The sequence below is a fragment of the Anas acuta genome, chromosome 2 (genome assembly GCF_963932015.1).
Source record: "Anas acuta chromosome 2, bAnaAcu1.1, whole genome shotgun sequence".
In the NCBI taxonomy this organism is placed as follows: domain Eukaryota; kingdom Metazoa; phylum Chordata; class Aves; order Anseriformes; family Anatidae; genus Anas; species Anas acuta.
The window spans coordinates 113,239,616-113,260,684 of record NC_088980.1 but is presented as its reverse complement, the minus strand read 5'-3'; the positions used below and the strand labels follow the sequence as shown (position 1 = coordinate 113,260,684).

At 37.4% G+C, this 21,069-nt stretch overlaps 1 protein-coding gene across 6 annotated transcripts in view; it reads right to left on the bottom strand.

The window, feature by feature from the left end:
- NOL4 (nucleolar protein 4) overlaps positions 1 to 21,069 on the bottom strand; it is a 193,780-nt gene that overhangs the window by 73,055 nt on the left and 99,656 nt on the right. For all 6 annotated transcript variants that reach the window (XM_068671769.1, XM_068671768.1, XM_068671767.1 and 3 more), the window contains one exon: positions 12,800 to 13,083. In XM_068671769.1, coding sequence (XP_068527870.1) covers positions 12,800 to 13,083 — 284 coding nt within the window. The remainder of the gene's footprint in view (positions 1 to 12,799; positions 13,084 to 21,069) is intronic.

Genomic DNA, 21,069 nt, shown 5'->3' with positions numbered 1-21,069 from the left:
TAAAAGACAAACTACTAATTGGTAAGAACCAATGAGAAAATCTGTGAAGTTGCCACTTTGCTTTATCTCTAGAAATGTAATTCTATCCTTGTGTAGCAAGTTTTTCAGGTCCTCAGTGTTTTATCACATATTCAAATTCACTATAGCTTCCAAAATCTTTTTTCAATATTATGTAAAGTTGTACATGATTCCTGAAGTCAGAGTGGACATTTAATTGCATTATTGTGTATAGAGGTGGATTTCAAACACCATTTGATGAATTACATCAGACGGAAGAATCAGCCGTGTGAGACAGTCATATTTAAGGCACATTATCACAAGAAGCATATTTCACTAGATGCCTGCATCTCATTCGTCTGTTCCTTCACCTCCTGTCTAAGACAAAAGGGTACAAGATGGCACACATGCCCCAGAGTCATCTGACCTTTTTTCCACTAAACACATCTATTCCCTCTAAGCAACCACACTGGGGAAAACAGGAAGTTTTAAAACCTTTATTTTTGTTCAGTACAGCTTTTGGTACAGGTCCTGTCCCACGGAGTTCCATCTGTAAAAGATGTTTTAAGAGCTTATGAGTAACTGTACAAAGATGGTTGGGAAGGGGGGGGTGGAAGGTTGCGGGGTCAAAAAAAGAAATATCACTGATTCAGTACAAAAGGTCAAAAGAATATCTATGCGGTCTTTTGAGCACTCGTGGAGCTCATAGTGTAATACTGAGGACATGTCATAATGGGGCCATTGATGCTAACCACTAAGGAAATCAACTCACCTTTCCCCGTTTCTCTTGCAGATTCTCTCATTCAGCCTAAGACGCAGCACAGCACAGGTGTGCAAAGGCAAAGTGTACAGGGCAGAAATTCCAAAGAGTTCTGCAGAGGATCTTCCTGATGGAGTCAGACAATTCCCAAATACCATGAGAAATATGAAAGGAGGAAACACACTACATCACAACCTCTACCCAAGCACTGAATACAAAATAGTCAGAAGCAACATACAAGATCACATTCTGACTTTAATTAAAATGAAAAAGAGGACAACCACACACTCTTGTCTACTGGAGCACCTGTACACAAAGATTAGGTATGTGCCATTGCAGGTGCCTCAACAAGAGACATGAGAACTTCGGATGCTTCTGATTTGTCTGTATGATGCCTTCAACTTCAAGTCATTGCCACTGGATAGGATTGTTCTCATCAGACAATGGGAAAAAAGGATATATAAATAAATAGATATACACATATATATCAAAGTATGTATGTATTTTTTTTTGTGTGTATGTATATATATGAACAGAGCAGCATGTATATTGTTACTCATCAGATCCAGGGAGTAGCTCGTGGCATCTTCATGATAGGAAGAGTTAAGAAAACAGACTGAACAGGTGTGAAGGAACACCTAGAATGACAATATGTGACCAAAACAGCTGAGCATATGTATGGGAAATACTTGGTTGTACCATGTAAAGATCCAAGCAACAGCCAGAGTATACGGAAATACTGTGAGTTCCAAGAAGCAGCTTAGTATGCTAACAGATGCATATAGAATTCACCCAATATTAAAATGTTTCATCTTATGTCATACTTCTATGTTTGGAATGAAAACTCACAACTGTTATAGACCCCTACCTTTGGCAGAATATTTTGATAGTTGGTTATGCTTTCATACTCTGTCATCAGTGCCCAGTGAAAAGTAAATTTTGTCTATGTACTTCTCAAATCCAGTTTCCAGGATTTTTTGTGCTTGCAAAAGAATACTGTTCATTAATCTACATAACAGTCAATGGCTTAGTTGTTGCCATGTATTTTGAAAGATTATTTGATCAATGCTGTTTAGTTGTGTTAAATTTACACAGCACACATTTCAGAGCTTCCACTGCTTACCTGCATCACCGTCCCCTCCCTGCCTTGGTAAATAACGTAGCAGCATTTTGTCATGTATTTGAGGTATTCAAACTTAGTCACTGTTAGAGGTAAAATGTAAGGCAGTATGTTTTGATGAAACGTAGGGCAGACAAAACTCCAAGCAAAGTGATAGGGATTATTGGAGGTTGTTGGTTTTGATTCCCTCTTCTGTAGGAAATGAAAGGGACCATCTGGGAAATTCACCTAGCAAATCACTTGCTGCTGCAGGGATCTAGGGCATCAGTGATGACTTCAGTACCTCACTTTTTTCCCATGGCATGTTACAGCTGCACCACTATTGTTTCTTAGAAGGCTGAAGGTTATTAATCAGGACTTCTTGGATGTTGTGGCGTTTAGTGAGCTGAACTGTTGACCTTCTTGGACTAAAAGTCTATAACATAGGTTGCCATTTCCAGAGGATAGGACTCAGTAACTCTGGTGATTCCTTGCAGTTCTCTTTTCTGGTAATTGATATTATTATCTACATCTAATATTTTGTTCATAAACACAAACTTTCAGCTAGGTCTTCCTAGAAAAATGGAAGCAAATGGAGGGGAATAGAGGATAGTTAACAGAAAAAAACAAAGCAGTGAAAGGAGGGATACAAAACAAGCAAGAAAAAAAGAAAGATAAAAGAGAGCAGAACGATTAAATAGTTTTAAAGGTGAATTTTACTTCCCCCTCTTTCTTTCCTCTATTATTAAAACCACTCTCATGTCACCTTGCAAATCCAGTTCCCTGAATAAGTGAGGATCTAAAAGAAGCATTGAGTGTTCTATTGTGCTTGATTATTCCCAGGAACTGCTATAGAGAGAAAATGGAGAGCAAACAAAAGCACAGTATGTTTGAAGGTGTGTCAAATATGTGGCAAGACATTTGACTACTGGCATTCATTCAACAAAAATACAAGATTAGAAAAGGAGATGTCTGTAAGTGCTAATAACAAATATATTTATTTTAAAACCTCAGCAACATGCTGGTATAAAAGTCATTAAAGAAAAAAAAAAAAAAAAAGAAAAGAAAATCTTGACTTCTTTCCTCAGCGCTGACTTGGTTTATAGAAAAGAATTCAGTATCATAAGAAAAAAATAGGAATAGTTTGGAGATTATCAACTTCTTAAATAACAGAATAGTTTTGGAGAAATGCAGTGTGTAGGAAGTAGCCAATTATCAAGCCATTCATCACAAATCAGCTTTGAGGATCAGTTCTTCAACCTCTGTTATCTGAAAAATAAAAAAGTGACAGTTCATCAGCTGTAAATAATATTAAGACTAAATACAGTTGCAGTGAGTAGCAATTATTGCTGCCCCATTATATTTTGCTCAATTTACCATCAAAGAGTATTTAATCTTCCAAGACCAAGATTTGCTCCCAGTCTTTTTCTAGTTGGTAGAGGAGCTGTGATAACAGAAGAAAAAGCTGCTGTGAACCATTTGACCCGGTAGGACTTGAACACAAATTCAATTTCCTTCCTAAGAAAAGAGAAAAGACACACAAAAGCAAGAGTTAGGCACTGAAGATATTATTAATTGTAACAAGGCCCAGCCCTGAAGGTATCTGTCAGGAACAAACCCAAGTCAACAGGAATTTTCCTGAAAGGTACAGACATGGGTTCCCAGGCTGCTGAATTATAAAAAATGCTTGGCTGTACACGGGGAAGAAAATAGTAATTTCATACACCTTACCTCATTGATTGTTGCTGCTCTTGAGAGCTTTCTCGCTTGTCTGAACGGATGTCCAGCCATTAAAAACAAGTTGGACAAAGTCCTGTATCCCCTCCAGGTACAACTGCTGCTGTTTCAGTATAAGGGACCAGTGGCTCCAAAGGTGAGTGAAAATGAAGACAGACAGCTGGATCTATGAGTAATACACATGCAATCTGGAATCAACAGCACCACTGTCTGCTACTTGACCACAGTGCACTTTTTCCTTTTAAAAAAAATCTGAGAAAATTTATAAAAGGTCACATTAAAAATTATTGTTTTCCATGCCAGTTATACATTAACTGGGGTTTCATATGCATATGGAGCCAGATTGTATTCTCCATTACAGATATGTAAATATGAAGTAACATCATCAACTTCAGATTAATTGTTCTGGATTTACATCATTGTAATGAATGCCCTGCAGGAAACCCATTTCATTTTCAAGAGTTTTCACAGAACATGAAAAACAGCTACTAAATGTACTTCCAGTGGGAGGAATTAGACATAGAACCGATGTTATCATAGACAAAGGGCTTTGATGAATGTGACTGCTAGAAAATCCTAGAGCATTCATATTTTCTGACAAACACTGCACTAATTTTTGCATGCACCTGTAGTTGTTTCTCTTCATAATAATCTGCTTAGACATTTATTATGGGTAACCCCCAAATCAGAAGTCTGAAAAGACTATCTTATAAACTTTTTCTTTAATGGAAAAGGATCCTTACATTACATCAAATTTTTGGTACCAGAAAGACTCTCAGGGGCATATAACAATTCTCCTATCAAAGGAGAAAAAAAGAAAAAAAAAAAAGTCTTTTTTTTTTTCATAGAACTATGAGCTTTTCTCCCAACAACCAATAAACTGACTTTTGGAGCTAAAAAATTGTGATTTTCTCAACTTTATCATTTTCTAAATGTAGGGAAAAGTAAACCCACAGTGTCTGATAAAATAGTAAAGCAAAATATAAAGGACTCAGTCTTTACAATGAGACCAACCCATAGAAACCCTATGTATGAAGTAGGAATCAATAGGAAAGAGAAAACAGGCTACTTCCTCTCACTCTTGTGCAGATTACTTGGTAGGAAACAAGGATGCCACAAAACTCCTTTCTGCTATTTTCATTAATTTGTTCCATATGTAGAATAAAAGGGGCCTATCTGTTTCCACTGCAGTGTATCTCCCAAGCAACTGTGGAAAACACTGGTGTGTCTTCTACCTTTGCACAAATCCAAGCACAGCAAAGAAACAGCAATGTGCATAGTTCAACAGAACATTTCAGCCTGCCTTCACACACCACAGATGTAAGATGTAAGCCAAAAGACAATGTAGCCAGGCACCACCTACACATGATTGCCACAGGGGTGGATTTCACCTTCAGTTCACTTCTTTTATCACTTCTACCTTTGAATCTCAGTATAAACTATTTCCAGGGACTTAACGAAAAGCAGTAGTGATGGAATCCATCAGATAACAATTCAGTTGCAGATGGAAGAAGTCACCATCCTCTTCTTGGTGTTGTGGTTGGAATGGTGGAATCAGGTTGTACCCTTGAAGTGCTACAGCCTACTGTGGGCTGATGTCTTGATGCTCCACAAAGTGTGTATCACATTGGTTTTGTATTCTGCCCCACTCTTACGTTGTTGTCTGTTGTCTCAAAATCTGGTATGTCACCAAGTGTTGTAACAAGTCCTGCCTACACTGTTTCCCTCCTCATAGGTTAGTCATTAACAATAACATAAAGAATTTCATTCTGAGCCTTTTCCTAGGCTTAATGTTTAAACCATAAAATAAGGCTGTCAAACACCTGGACTCCTAAGATATTTTCATCAACAAAACAGCAGTCAGTAAAATATGTCATTGTTTTAACACTTTTTATATTTGACTGTGGAACTGAAGTAAAATATAACAATTAAAAACAAACGAATCTAGTTTCCTCTTTTGCCAAATATAAGAAGTGAGAATCAACTTTAGGCAAGAAGCTCTGTGGAGAGGATGAGCTGCTGTCAAAAAAACCTTTCTTAGGGCTTAACTAACTCCTAATCCATATTCATAATCTGTAACATGGACACTTGGCAGTGTAAACTGGAAGGGCAAAAGGGTATTTTCAATGTACCAAAACAGCCAACCTGCAGAGTTTAAGGGTACCCTAGAAAGATGAGATGCTTCTATCTTATCCTTTCCGGCTTTCCTTCATGCTTAGAGCAGAGGTGACCATATGTATAATATAAGCCCTATGTGACAATGCTGCAATTTGTCTGAAACCCAACTATGACACTTAAATATAAAATAATGATGAATTAAAAAATAAATAAGAAACATTTTAGCTAGGAAATAATAATAAATAGAAGGAGGAAAGGAAAGGTAAATAATGTCTCTAACATTGTTCTTAAACACACCAAACTCCTCCTCTATAAACATGTAAACTCCTTAAACACTCCAAACTCCTACAGTTTACCCCTCAGGTAGATGGATACCCATTTCACATTTCATCAAGAGTTTTTTTTTTGGTTTTGTTTTTTTTTTTTAGTTACATCCTAAGTGTCTCAACAAGCTACTATTGGCCTATATAAAAATCCCCTGTAACTCCTGAGGACACCACTGCTTTGGGAAAAAAATAAATAAATAAAAATAAAAAAGTGATCTTATATCTTATCCTTATCCTTACATTCTGAGCATTTTCTAAGGCAAACCTGCAAACAGGGTTTGCAGAAAAAAAATCATAGGGATAGACAGTGAGTATGCATGCCTCAGAAACCCAATGTCAGATGTGATGTTCACTGGACATTAGAAATGACCTTTCATATTACTTTACTGATAAAACTGGGGAGAGAGAGAGAGAGGGAGAATAGGAAAGAAATTCACTGAAATTCATTCTACCTCACTCCAGAGATATGGAGTCTATTGATGGCTAAATTCACATGCACTTCTGGAAAAAGGATTCATGTAGCATCAGATTACAACAGGTTTATCTGTTTTTGTTTGTTTGTTTGTTTGTTTGTTTGTTTGTTTTCCCAGTCAAATCACCTGGATTCCATATGTTTTCTTCAGTAATGGTGAGTCCCAGAAAAACAGATGTTGCAAGATGTTACAGCTGGACTAACCACCAGAGATGACAAAAGTTTAACCTAGAATGACATGCAGGAACTTCAAATAACTCTTCATTCTGCATCTCACATATGCTCTGGCTTTCAGATCCCAGGCAAGGTTATAGTCTCTAAATGCCATCTTAGACTGGGATCTTTCTCACTTATAGCCTGCCAGGCTAACCTGCAGCAGTGTAAATGCATCCAGTACAACGATAGTTTGGTTTCAATAGCTGGGGACAAACAGCCCCTGGCAGTGACCTATGACAGCAATACTGTTCTTCACATAAAGCTAAAGAAAAAAGAAAAAAAAAAAAAAAGAAAGAAAAAAGTTAAGAAACACTTTAAAAAGTCTAGTGTTAAAGGAGTAATAGAAAGCAAGAACTCCCTTTCAGAAACCCCATGAAAGATCTGCCGTGTTGTGAGCCACTGTAACTATAATGCTCTGCACATTATAATTGAAGGTCACTGCATGCAGCAATCATTATTTGCTGTTCTCTCCTTTAAAATTGGTTTTCTTTACAGACTTAGAGAACAATTACTAATCTTGTGTACTTCTCCATGCAGCCAGTTACACACTCAAGCAAATCATAACCATAACTATTTATTGCAGTTTTTCAATACTTAAAGGGGGATTATAAAAAGATGGAGAGCAACTTTTTGCTCAGTCAGATAATGACAGCACAAGGGGAATGGTTTTAAACTAAAGGAGGGGAGATTTAGATTAGAAGTTAGGAGGAAATTCTTCACTCAGAGGGTGATGAGGCACTGGAATACGCTGGCCAGAGAAGCTGTGGATGCCCCATTACTGAACGTGTTGAAGACCAAGTTAGAAGAGGCCCTGGGCAACCTGATCTAGTGGGTGGCATCCCTGCCTATGGAAGGAGGGGTTAGAACTAGATAATGTTCAAGTTCCCTTCCAACCAGAGCCATTCTATGATTCTGTGATAACGCATGTTAGCTTGGCCTACCATACATCCAGAGGAACAGAAGGCATCCAATTTTACTATCACAGATTTTGTCTGACAGAAGAAAAAGACAGCCAACTGCCTACAATTAGTAGGTATGTGGACAAAATGGACACGCACTGTGTGTCTCCTTGTTACCTCACTTTATTGTATCTCCTAGGCATTCATGACCAGCAGGACATGTTTCTACCTGGGAAATCCCAAATAGAAGTTTTACACATGAGGAATGTCCTTCGCAATACACTCACGATGAAGTATTTATTAATCTAGGTAGAATATACAGCGTAATATAGGTATGGCTGTTTATCTCAAAAAATTATTTTCTCATACTATATCACAAAAACTTTGTTATCCCAATGCAGGAAGAACAAAATCATTTAATAGGATTGGGCTTGCTATATTTCATGAAATGAATGATGTGGAAAAGATAAAGTTATATGAGTTTTCAAGATAAAATACATGGTGTAGGAAAAGCAATAACACGAATCTGAAATCAAAAATCTCATTGCTTAGGTATTTAAATTCAAAGATGCATTTGCAGAACATTTACAGTGAGTAATTTTATAATTCTTCTGTAGTACAGAGATTCAGCCCTGTTAAGATATATATGTACCTATTATTGCAACTAGGCAATATTCCACTGATTTCAGTACAGCCCTAAATGGTTGTAGGAAGTTCTACTGCTGGGTCTTATTGGAGGGTCACTTCCCTAATATCAGCTCAATAAAATTTTATAAAACCTATATATACACTCATAAATGTATACGTACTTACATATATATACATATATAATGGAAACTGTGAAAAACCATTTCTTCCTTGTATAACATTTTTTCAGTTAATGGTAAACATTCTGGACCAGATTGTAAGCTTATGTTACAATTTGTCAACCCTCTCCACTGCACAGAAAATGTGGTCTTTTTACACCAAGAAGAGGTTACCACACATGCTCACTGCCTGAAACTGAGGGTTCAAAGAGAAAGTTTAGATTGTTCTCTGAAATATAATTCTTTTTTAAGGAGTGTTGGCAACATCAGTTTTTAAAGTCATACTCTAAAGTGACTAAATACACACCCAACTAGTTTGGAAAGTTGAATTAAAATTTGTTCACAGGCTTATCTAATCTCCAGTTATTCATCAGAGTCTTTTCAGACAAGGAAACCTGATTTATTCCCCCCAAATATATATTTCTTACAAATCACTAATGATTTTCTCTGCGTACATTAGATAGCACTGATTTTAGGAAAACGTTAATTATCCCTGTTTCAGCATCTGGTACTCCATCACTTTCACAATGAGGTCTCTATCTAGACAACTTTCCATATAGCATAAGCATATAACTGCTTAAAACGAGCGTTGACTAGATGGATATTCTAAAAATCAAAGTTGTACAAAGAAGTAACCAATTTCATAAAACATTTGCCAATTATCTGTCCAATTTACAAAGAAAATATGATGGAAATACTACTTTTTTTTTCCCTCTCCAAATAATTCCTCTGATCATATTTCTACAACATGTACAAAATAATCAATCAGAACTATATTGGCAAGTGGTGGAGCCCACCACTACTTGTGAAGGAAAAACTCTTGAAAATAGTGTTGCACAACCAAATACTTAAAATGCAGTGCAAGAAAAGTGATTGTTTCCAGGAAAAAATAAGCTCAGATACCTGTGATTTGGTGGAGGAGGTAAAATATGATTAAATGTTTTATTATTATTATTATTTATTTATTTATTTATTTATTTTTGGCTCTGATGTGGCAGCGTAAGTTATCTTTAAACCTAAAGTCAGGCCTGAATGAATGCAAGTCGACCAGGGAAATTGTGTCTTTCAGTTAATTAAAGCATATGTGATACAGTATCTAAAAAGGTGATTCAGACATTGCAGGTAGGAAACACATCAGGCAAAAAATCTTCCCAGTACCATCCCTTTGCCTGTAGGTTTCAGAAATATTTGGCCAGCTCAGGCAAGCAACATCTTCTGCAGGCTGAATAGGCCATTGTAGAAGCTGAAGGAAGCATAATGTATTACTTCCTGCAATGCTAGTCCAATAATTTAAAATGTATTTCCCCTTATTAAAAAAAAAAAAAAAAAAAAAAAAAAAACATATTTTCATCACTAGTTCCTCATGATGTAACTTTTCTCAGCTCAGCCACAAAAAGATACGATAAGAATTCCACATTACAGTAAGTGGCGTATCAATTTGATATTTGGTGAACACTGCAGATGATTTTTCTCATGAAAACATGATTAGAGGTTACGCTAAACACATTTGCTCACCCATCACTACTAATGATGCCATTACTCAGGTCTAATCATGTCTGATAACTGTACAGCTGTGAATGGATGGAGGTCAGAAGCTGTGAGGGTGCTGTTAGATGCTAGGAGAACTCCTACATGTCTTCAACAAACACCCCATGTACTTGTTGTATTCTGGGTAAAAAGGGTAGTTGACAGGTGGCTCCTAGTAAATTTGTTTTATTGTCAACCCTGTTTTCTTTTTTTGGTATTATTATTTTGTTTCCTTTTTGGCAGAAAATTACAAAATTTTGGCTAGTTCCTTGTGATTGCCTTGCTCAAGTGCATCCAGTGGGTACTGCAACCAACTAGGAATCAGACCTTCTGCATTGTTCAAAATGATTCAGCTCAGTCACAGCCAGAACACTCTTTTGGAGTGGCACAGTATCCTGAATCACCAGTGGAGCACAAGAGGATCTCCTTGATCAGGTCTAAGGCTTGTAAAACATTCTGTGACTCTTTAGCACATAAGGTACTGCACAAGATAAACCAGTAGTAATGATTTATGTAAGCGTATATGTATGCTTATGAAACACTGAGGTGTTGTATAGCCCATTCTGTTCTAACACACTAATGTTTTTTGTTACTTCTAAAAACATTCTGTAACTACTTTTAAATTTAAGAATACATCTGTAAAATAAGAATGTAGCCACAAAAATATTATTTTACTCTACACTTAGCTTACAAACCTCTGACATTACTTTTTTTTTTTTTTTTAAAAAATCCCAGGAGTGTTATTCCTGAAGTCTTCACTCCATATTTAATAATCTTTACTGCATACTTAATAAATCATACATTTAAATAAACGGTAAACATTAACATGAGTTTCACTAGGACAAAAAAGGGAGGTAAATTTGCATATTGTTCGCAGTATAGAGTGGGTAGGATGACAGTGAGTGATGAAAGAGTATATAGATGTGGGGGATGATTCAGGCCTCTTAAAATTTGTAGAATAACAAAGAATGAGACAGGTTTGATTGTCATCTCAACTCATTACAAACAGATTTTAACACTTTTCAATAACTTTTTTTTTTTTTTTCATCTGAGTTGGAACTGATTAAAATTGGAAATGTAACATTAGGCTAGATTCTTGTCTTAGCTACAAATGAGTCCCACATTAAAATTCCTCCCTTCCTTCACCAAGCTTATTTGTGTATTTACAAGAGTAATGGCAGAAGCAGTAATGTACCTCAGGCAAGAGAGCCTGTGTGTCTATCAGTATTTGGGTGACTGGCTTATAGAAGGTTCACTGGAACAATGTGCCCCAGAGCAAATGAAAATACCATTCATACGCACCAATTTGGAACTCACTGTGCAATAGTCAAAGTACTGAGTAAATCCAGCACTGGAGAGTATACACACTCTACAGCTATTCAGAACATTTGTTCTACAAATTTTAATTTTATTAAAAATGTTCTGAATAGCCGTAGTCTTAAATGAGTTTAAAGTCATGTCTTAAATAAAACTTTTTTAAGACTAAAGTTTTAAATAAGTTTAAAGTCACTTAAGTAAGTCATAAATGAGTTTTCATTAAAATTTGATGGAGAAAGTTTGGGGATATATGATTTGCTCAACTTGAACGGCCAAGAAAGAGAATGACTAACAATCACCTATATTGTCTCCCTTTTTTATACCCACCAAAACCAGACACTTGAGTTAACATTTCAAGTTTTTATTTTTACTCCACAAGCAATGAAGACAGGAGTTAAAACTTTAGTGTAAATAACTGTTGTTCTCTAGACATCAGTTATGTACAATCCCTTTCTGAATTACCTAGTAAAAGTGATTTTCCATGTCATTCCTATTTCAAAGCTCTGCAAAAAAAAAAAAAAATGTGGCAATTCAAAGTATATCTTCTCAGGTTATTTTGTAGTGTGCTACTGAAAGCTACTGACCAGCATTAATAGTATTTGGATCCAGTACTAACATCTCATTACTGCCACTGTAAAAGAGGTAATCCAGTTGGGAGTTATAAAAAATAAATAAATAAAAATAATAAATAAGGGAAAACAGGAACTTGTGACCAATAAGAGCAGAGCAGATCAATGGATAATTTCTATGATGCAGGTCATTTCTTCACCCTCCCTGCAGTATGCCCTCATGACAAATATATTTGTATCAAGCTAGCTGTCTAGTCCATAGGATCTGTCTTTATTCACAATATAACCACCCTCGCTTCTCCTTACCCACATAATGGCAACTACAGAGAAAAGCCCTCGGGGGATTTCAGCTTCTTAAAGCAAACTTGTCAGTTCTAATTCAGGTTAGGTGCCTGCATAATATAAACAATCAGGAAGGAACCAAATCAGTTCCTTTCAGATGTTGTTAATTCACATGTAGTAATTTGTTTGGGTATACACACTTAACATTCATGCGGATTCATTCTACAGATACATAATACATGTAATGAGATGGTCATCTATACATATACATATAGATATGTATCCCAGTACATATACATATGTATATGTATTACATTACATACATATTTTATATATATATATATACTTAAAATGGATAATGTAGACAGTTCTCCATTAATGAACCGATAAAATTTATGTCTGATGGAGAACTGCAATGATATTTTTTTCCAGGGTGAGCACATTATATATGCCTATATGTACACACCCATGTACACCCACACCTTAATGTACTTATGCATCATATGTGTGCAGCAGAGCATACACATCTGTGTATATCATTTTAGCAATGATGTGACAAACATTAGACACATTGCATAAACGCATACTTGGGAATAATCTTTGGTTTGGCCTCACAAATCTTTTCCTTTTCTAAGCTACACACTTCATATCTGGAGCATGTGGAAGCATCTTACCTTGCTTCCATTTTCTCTTGCCTCCCGTTCCATCTTGAGATCAGAAATTAGGAGAGTCTTGTATTTGTTCTTTCCATTACTGTTGTGATCATCTAGTCTGTATTCTGAAGTCAGCTGAGCAGAGAGGGGACTGTCACTCAGGTTCAGAGGCTGCTCATCCTGCTCCAGATTTGTTTTGCCATTACTGTTGGTTTCTGCCATCTCCCTGCAGTGTGTTCCCCCTGAAGCATTGGAACTGTGTCCCACGGTCTCATTGCCATTAAAACTCTCTGCGGCTGAATCATCTATTAAAAAATATATATTTTCAGTCACATGCCACATCATCATCTCTGTCCAGTTCAAACATAGTTTATACCTTCACAATGTTTTTCAAAATAGAAGTAAGAAGTAATATAGAAGTTTATATTACTAACCCCAGTACATTTCTGCAAAATGTGCACACACACCCCTCCACATTTTCAAGTGAAAACTTTATGTAAATCCATAAAATATTACTAAGTTAAGGGAAATGATCTGGGCTGACACCTTAGTGTCGTTGCGTACACAAAAGCTAAGTATCACACTGGATTTTTAGGGAAAAAGTGACAAAGTCTGTCTTAACCCATCTGTTTGTCCATATGTCTATGGATCTATTTATTCTTTTACCATGTTCACTACTGCAGTATTGCATATTTCTGAAGTGAACAGAGATGCACATGGTATTGAGAGAGACTCTAGCTCTCAGGTTTTAAGGGTGCAGAGCAGCATATGTCATATCCATAAACATCCTCTTACAAAGATACAATGTAAATATATCTGATGTATTCACTGCTGGCAGTAGTGATTATACTGGGAAAGTCAAATCCAGAAGCAGTGATGCTCTCTTCATTTTGCGCATTTGTTTATTCACTTTGCTCATTTGCTATGCGTCATAATACATTTTAAAACAGTGCTTAATAAAGGTTTAAATTATCAGCCTAAGAGTTACATCTGAAAACTCTGGATTTGGTGTTGTTAGCATTAAGATTTTGCAGATAAATTGTCTGGTTACCATGTGTCTTGACATGCTTCTGGGTTTGTGTATCCGGTGTTTGTCAGCACTGGAATTTGCCAACTGTGCTACTTTCTCAGCCACTCTACTGCTAAACAGTCCTTTGGCTATTTAATAAAACAATTCATCCTTCAGCTGATGAAACAACTGCAGAATTTGGACCTCAGCTTGCTTACTTGTTCTCCAAAGCACCTCTTGTGTGGCAACTTACATGGTTTAGCTAATGGTGCAAACTCCTGCCCAGGGCTCTACAAGCCTATGTTTATCACAGACACTGAAGCAGGAATCAAAACTGGGGGGTTAGTAGCCAGGAATGTATACAGACTGAAACTGGAGGTACAGGATGAAATGGAACTTAATGTATTAGTACCTGAATACACCAGCTGCTATTTTGCCCTCCTAATCATATTCCATGGAAAAGAAGCAAACACATTCACATACACATGGAATTTAAAAAGACACCAGGATATATTCTTGAAAGGATGTGCTCAGAAATACTTACACTTGAAACCATGATTGACCAAAGTGTTGACTCTGCAGAGTTAATATGGCATAAAACAACTATTCACAACTATTCAGATCAGAATTTAAAAAGTGAAGAAAATATTGTATAAATAGTTAATGTTCTAATTCAATTTAGTACTTAGAAAGCCATAGGTGAGCCATCATACATCAGTGTCTTGCTTGCTGTACTCATTCAATGGTACTATGTCATAAGATATAAATTCTGAAGATTTTGTTTTGTAAACCTGTAAAAAAAATCTAGTTTCATAAAAATATATAATAAATATATAATAAAAAGCATACTTTATATGCTTTTGCTCTGGAACAGTTTTGGAGTTTACAGAATGTTTTACAATTAATGGCTAAAAAAAAATAATAATAATCATGTTCTCTTTTGGTATGTACCACTTCTAAATTACATAGCATGTAAATATAAATGTATGTACAGTAAAAGACATAGTGTTCCAAGAATAGGATTTTTAAATGCATACAACTTTATCTGCTAGGCACCAACACAACTTGCAACAGATCAATGGAAACATTTTCATTTTAAGACCTGGGGCTACATGAAGACTTCAGTGACATAAATGAATAAGGTGAAGAGGTAGAAAGAGAAACTTTCTACCATGACCTGTGACTTAAGTTTTAAACAGCCTTAATAATAATACATTAAAAATAACAGCACTTTAAAAAAAAGGTTAAAATTATAAATGCAGCTTCAGAAATAAATACACAATTTTACAATTCAGGAGTGGAAAATGGCATTTAAATATGGGGGATTCTTTTTTTTTTTAAACAAATAACTGTACTTATTATTACTCATTTTAAAAGCTCTGAAATATCAGGAAAAAGATATATTTATTTAAGAGAGAAACATTTTGGTTACTGCTGATTCGTATTTAGGACAGTTAGCAGATAATTGGCTTCTTGATTAGCAGTTTAACAAGTGACAGTTAGTTGCAAATTATTTAAACTAATTGCTGAATTGTTCACCAGGTAGGGGATGTTCCTCCCTTTGAAGAATTCAGAATATTCCTTATGGTAGGGAACAATTGAAGAAACAAGTGAGTGACCAGAGGATGCACAGAACTGACTAAAAGCTGGGGGCACTGCCTGCTCTGCAGCACTCAAATCTGATCCCCTAGGACAATTTTGTCTGCTGGCATCTGAGTGTCCTGGATCACACAGCACAGAGGAGCCACTGAAAGGATACAGATGGCTAAATGAGAATGATGGAGTAGGAAGGGATCTGCGTCTGGAGCCAGATCCAGAAACACTGAAGTCCAAAACAAGGCTGTTAGCTTTGGCTTGTAATCATAAACAATAAGCTTTCTCTTCCCCCTCCCTTCCTTTTTTTTTTTTCCCCTATATGAAGAATGGTTGACAACTAAAACTTGTTTGTGTGTGACCATTACAATGTGAAACAAAAAAATAAACAGACCTTTTATACTTGTTCTAAAATACAAGCACTGAAAAACTCCTATACTGAATAAATGTCGTCACATATTATATTACTTTGAAATAATAACACAGTAGATACATGACTTTGGCTTTGCTTAGAAAAAGCTTTGTTACTTGATGGTAAATCTCAGTCCTACTTTGAAGTCAAATAACTGGCTTTTACAGTCTTTTAACCTTGCTTGTTAGAAACAGGAAAGATTGCCTGTCAGGAAAATGTTCAGGAGCATGGTTGCAATGGCTATAAAGCTCACTTTTGCAAATAAACATAAATATGTATTGCTATAAAAAAGGTCAAGAAAAAAATATTGGTTTTGTGCTGGTAGTTCCTTACAGATGTTACTGAGGTAAGTAAATTACATGGTTTAGTGCATTTCTCATTCCTGGGCAGGTGGTCTGTTTTGGCCAAGAACAAGGCTACTCTAAAGCTGTAGTTACTCAGTGCCTGAGGTACAGAAACACAGACCACATCAGGACTAATTGGTTTGGGGAAAAAAGGCAAGGGGTTGGCCTGGGAGAGGAGTAGCACTTTCCCCAAGGCAGGTCAGCTCTCTTGACAGGACCCCAACACCTTCTGCTCCTGTGCCCACAGGGCCTGCAAGTGCACGTGGATGATGCATGGCCACCAAGGGGCAATGCAAGTTTGGTGGGAACTTGTCCTGAAGACTTATCTCACTGGTGGCCACCAACTCTCAAGGGAGCAGGAGGCGAGATCTCACCCTGTCACTGCACCCCTGAAACGGCTTGCACGCAGAGTTCGCTTGCACAGATTTCTTGCCTTTATTGATCACCACACCTCAGCAACAGTAAGTTGAAATGAAGGAAAGCCTGTTCCCTTTCTAAATATGTTTTATCACATCTTGCAGGGGCACGACAGGGTCCTGGAGGGTCAAGAGGGCTCAGGGAGCTGAGGCTTTTTTCAGCTATGGCTGCCCGGGAGTGTGTCTCCAGAGTAGCTCACCAACAGCTGTTGCTTCATGAAGGACACCACTAATGGTGGGCACCACAGGGGAGAAGCCAGAGGTCCAGCCCCAGGGTGGCAGAGAGATGCAGGCAGAGAACATGGTGGCACCCCTGGGACCTGCCAACATCAAGCTCACATCTTCATCTCCTCCCCAGGCCACCACCATCCACAGGCATCGCATCAATCAGCCATGGTAGTGAATGATGGCTTCATCAAATACTGTTGCTCAAGGCAGGAGATGTCTTTAGGAACTCAGCAGTTTTCAAACCCGTACCCCAGCACACTGGAAGGCTGGAGGCCTATCTGCGACCATTTTTATTACTGATGCCTGAAAAGGGAGAGTGTCTGCAAAACAGGTGTTTCACTTCTCAGAAACAGTCAGCGGGTGCCTCCGCTACGCAGAGAGACCCCATCCAGGGATTAAAGAGCATCACCCCTCAGAGAAAGACTAATTGCAGAGGGAAGGTATCTTGGAAGGAATAGTACCCTGCCTCCTGCTGAGCCATATAGCACTGTCCAGCCTTCAGCACAAACTTCTCTCCCACATACTGATAATTCTTAAATCTGCTGTTGCCAATGTCTCCTGCTCCTGCCTTGCACAGAGCTCCACACTGATCCCCAGTTCTGACCAGCACCTCTGGGCATCATCAATCCAAGTACTCTTTGTTAGGAACAACTCTCAAAACAAAATCTGCAGTGATATTCCTACCTCATGTTAGTTTCTCATTATTCAACACATTGCATCAGAGCTTCCAGTTCATCCTTCTGTATTGTCATGAGGCCAATCAGACACAATGCAACACCAGCTTTGTTTTTGTATACTTTCAAAGCCTAGAGTCATGCCTGAGAACTTTCCAAGTTCGTTGCAGTCACCATTGTGTTAGATTCTCTCCCTGATTTCTAAGGAAACTTGAAAGATAAGACAATGCCAAGAAAGAAATCCCAAACAATACGCTCAAACAGGTGCTCTGAATATGAATTTGATTCTCAGAACTGTTGCATTCTTCACTTCAATTATTCACCACAAACATTCTCATTAGCATGGCCTAAACATTTGCCAAAACTCAGTTTCTCCATATTTTACACTGTATTCTGCAGGTGATTTCCATGACAGCTGACGATTTAAGAACACACTGATTTAGAGCAGGAAATCAGGTCTTAATTTAAAGGATTATGTTCTCCTGCCACAATGTGTAGATTTATGAATGGTCAAAACACACACTTTGCTAGGATTAGAGGTTCTCCTGTTACATGTTGAAATACAATTCTTCTACCCAGAAAGAACTGTCTTTAGACCAGATATGTCAAATGCTCAACACTGTTCTCAGCTCACTTAAAGGAAAGCCAGCTGAAGAGTGCATGAAATCTGACTAGAATAACAAGTCCCTCAAACACCAGTTTTCTGAGAGCACAAATTTAAGATCTAAACTCTGATATAAACATCACTGAATTACTGTGAGCCTCAAACTAAGGTACATGCATACAAGTGTTGCTTATTTCCTTGAGAGAAAAATCTACAGATGTTTTAAAGGATCTCTTGCATTATTGTTAATAAACAGTTTTGCACTATAATTCACCCAGACTTTTCATATTCCTTGCAGGTAACTCAAGGAGAGAGTCAACAAATCATTCCATATAAAGGCAGATCTCTGAATAAATCATCCCTCTTCCTCAAATTACTTGTCAAGCTGGAATTCAATTAATATTTAGAGTATGCTTAAATAGTTTCTATAGTTGAGATTTGTAATGACAACTACCTGAAACTTACTGCTTATTTTACTAGCCAGAAATCTATAGTGTTTGCCTTTAGCTCTAACAGCAGCGGTGCAGTACAGTCCCACGACCATACACCTCCCAGATGCTCAGATCTGCTGAAAGGATGGTGATGGTTCAAGGAGCTAAGGATCCCTCTCATTAACACCAAGAATGAAGTGAGAATGCCATGATACCAAAGCAGCTCTAACACAGGTCCCTTTTTTGCTATAAAGCAAAGCAGACAGATTATTTAGGAAGCAGACAAAAACACAGGGAAAGGAAATTAACCTTACAGCAGCTTTGGCTCTTTTGAGGCAAATTTAGCCATATGAGTGGGGGTCATACAAGCTAGCACCATTTCTGATGGTAATGAGCCTAATTAATCACACTAAATTAAGAAGGCTATTGTTGGGGCCACTTTGTTCGTCTTGCTCTAAGAAGTGGAGATGGGATAAGGGCACATATGCAGCCAAAACACAGCCTGATGCTTGCAGACGCCAAGGTAGCATGCACACAGGTTAAATGAACACTTTGAGTGAGTTGCCAGTTGACAGAGCATCTCTGAGAGCTGCAGTTACTGTAAGGTGGGTAATGGTTCTTTCTAAAAGGAGGAGGTGGGATATGAGTGAGCTAAGTGGGAAGAGTGAGACTGAAGCCTGTGCAAGTGCAGGCTGTCTGTCATAAAAACCACTCTCACAGATTGCCTACCAAAGTCCAGTATGACGAAAGTTGCTTTAATCTCTGGGATTTATACCAGCATCCCAGGTCTTGGTAAACAACAGCTTACACCCTTAGCAATTTGATTCATCTGAACAGGACCATTTGCAACAGACAATATTGCAGACCAAAAAGTGACAGACTCCAGACCAGTTTTGAGTTACAATGCTGTTCTCTTTAAACCTTTGGCTTCAACATTGCACATGCTTTAACTTTTTCTGTGTTAAAATATAACTTTGATTAAAATAATATGCTACAAAAGCAAACATTTAAAACTAAGTTAGTTACATTGTTTTTGAAATTCCACACACCCAGGTCACACAACGAATCCTTCAAAACTGGAGCTACTGAAAAAAACTCACTACTAGTGGCAACCAATGGCAGGCAATTTGGGGAGAGGAACACAGTGAATCAGAAAAAAAAGGTAGCATAGACTACTGACTCACAGAAACTTCTGTACTACAAAATAATTATAGAGATTTTTCTAAAGGAACTAACAAAAGAGCGAGGTCACATTTCACTCCCACCACTTCTCACAATGACCATTTAATATCAATTTGTCACAGTTATGTATTCGGTTATGCTTCATTTATATCGCAAGTCATGTTTCAAGCATGAGTTCAATACATAACTTAAAAGCCAGTCAAAATCAACTATATCTATTCATCTTCTCCATTCCCTTTCATATTATGATAAAGAACAGCAGGTGAATTATTGGAGGTACAAAGGTGATTTCAGACCCTCTATTATTCCCTGTTTCAAAAAGTATAAGAATGGCCATAGATGGTTAGATCAAAAATCCACTTAGTCCAACATCCTATCTCCAGCAGTGGTTATTAGGAGATGTTTAGGGAAGAGAATAAGGCAAGTGTATAGAATTCTTCCCCCTATGGCTTGCCCAGCCCCTCATGATTTTCAACTCAAGGTCTTCCTAAGCTGGAGGTGGTCTCTGTGAGCATACTGACACTCAACAGATTTATTTCCCTTGCAAATATCCAGTGTCTCTTTGAACCTGTGTAAATCTCAAGTACCCTTCTCTGCTCTTCACAGAAGTTACTACCACCATGTTTCCACTGAAATGTCAGTATTGTGGCAAGGAAATAAGGAGCTGGAATTAAGAGGTGGGCAAGGGCCTTTCAGATGACAGGAGTCAGATGATGTGCAAAGAACTCAGTGGGACTGCATTTGCTTCATTGCAAGAATATGTATTAGTCATCCTCTTCAGCTAACATTACTAACGTTAACATTTTCTTTCCTCCCTTTGATACATGTAGCTTTCCTGACATGGCTGGCTTTTGTGAATTCAACTATGGAACTTGCTGCACTCGAATCTGAGCCTGCAATTTCCATCGGTTCCAATGCAATGCCAATCAGGGAACTCCTCACTGTTGTTTGCAGTGGTGGCAGATTAGGTTAACAATAACTTTTTGGGATCACTCACTGTATCAGTTTATGAAAAGGGTGGGAAAAAAATGAACTAAAGAAAAAAAAAAAAAACCCTAAAACTACAAAACTAATCCTTTGCCATTTTCAGTGAAACTACAGTAAGTTAAGTTTTATAGGTTTGATGTACACATGCACATACACAGTAGAATCAGCTTTCACCAGGCTGTAAATCTTATTTTGTTATTAAACAAACAAACAAAACAGCAACAGCAACAAAACGAGTAATTAACAAGTTTCCCATGGATAAATGTCTCTATTTTCTTGGTGCAGGCACAAAACAGGCAGATCATTTTATTCAATTATAACATTAAATAAGAGAACGGTGAACAACTGCCACTCCATGGCACCAACAGCTATCAGCAAAATAATACTTCCCTGTCAGTCACGGCACTGATA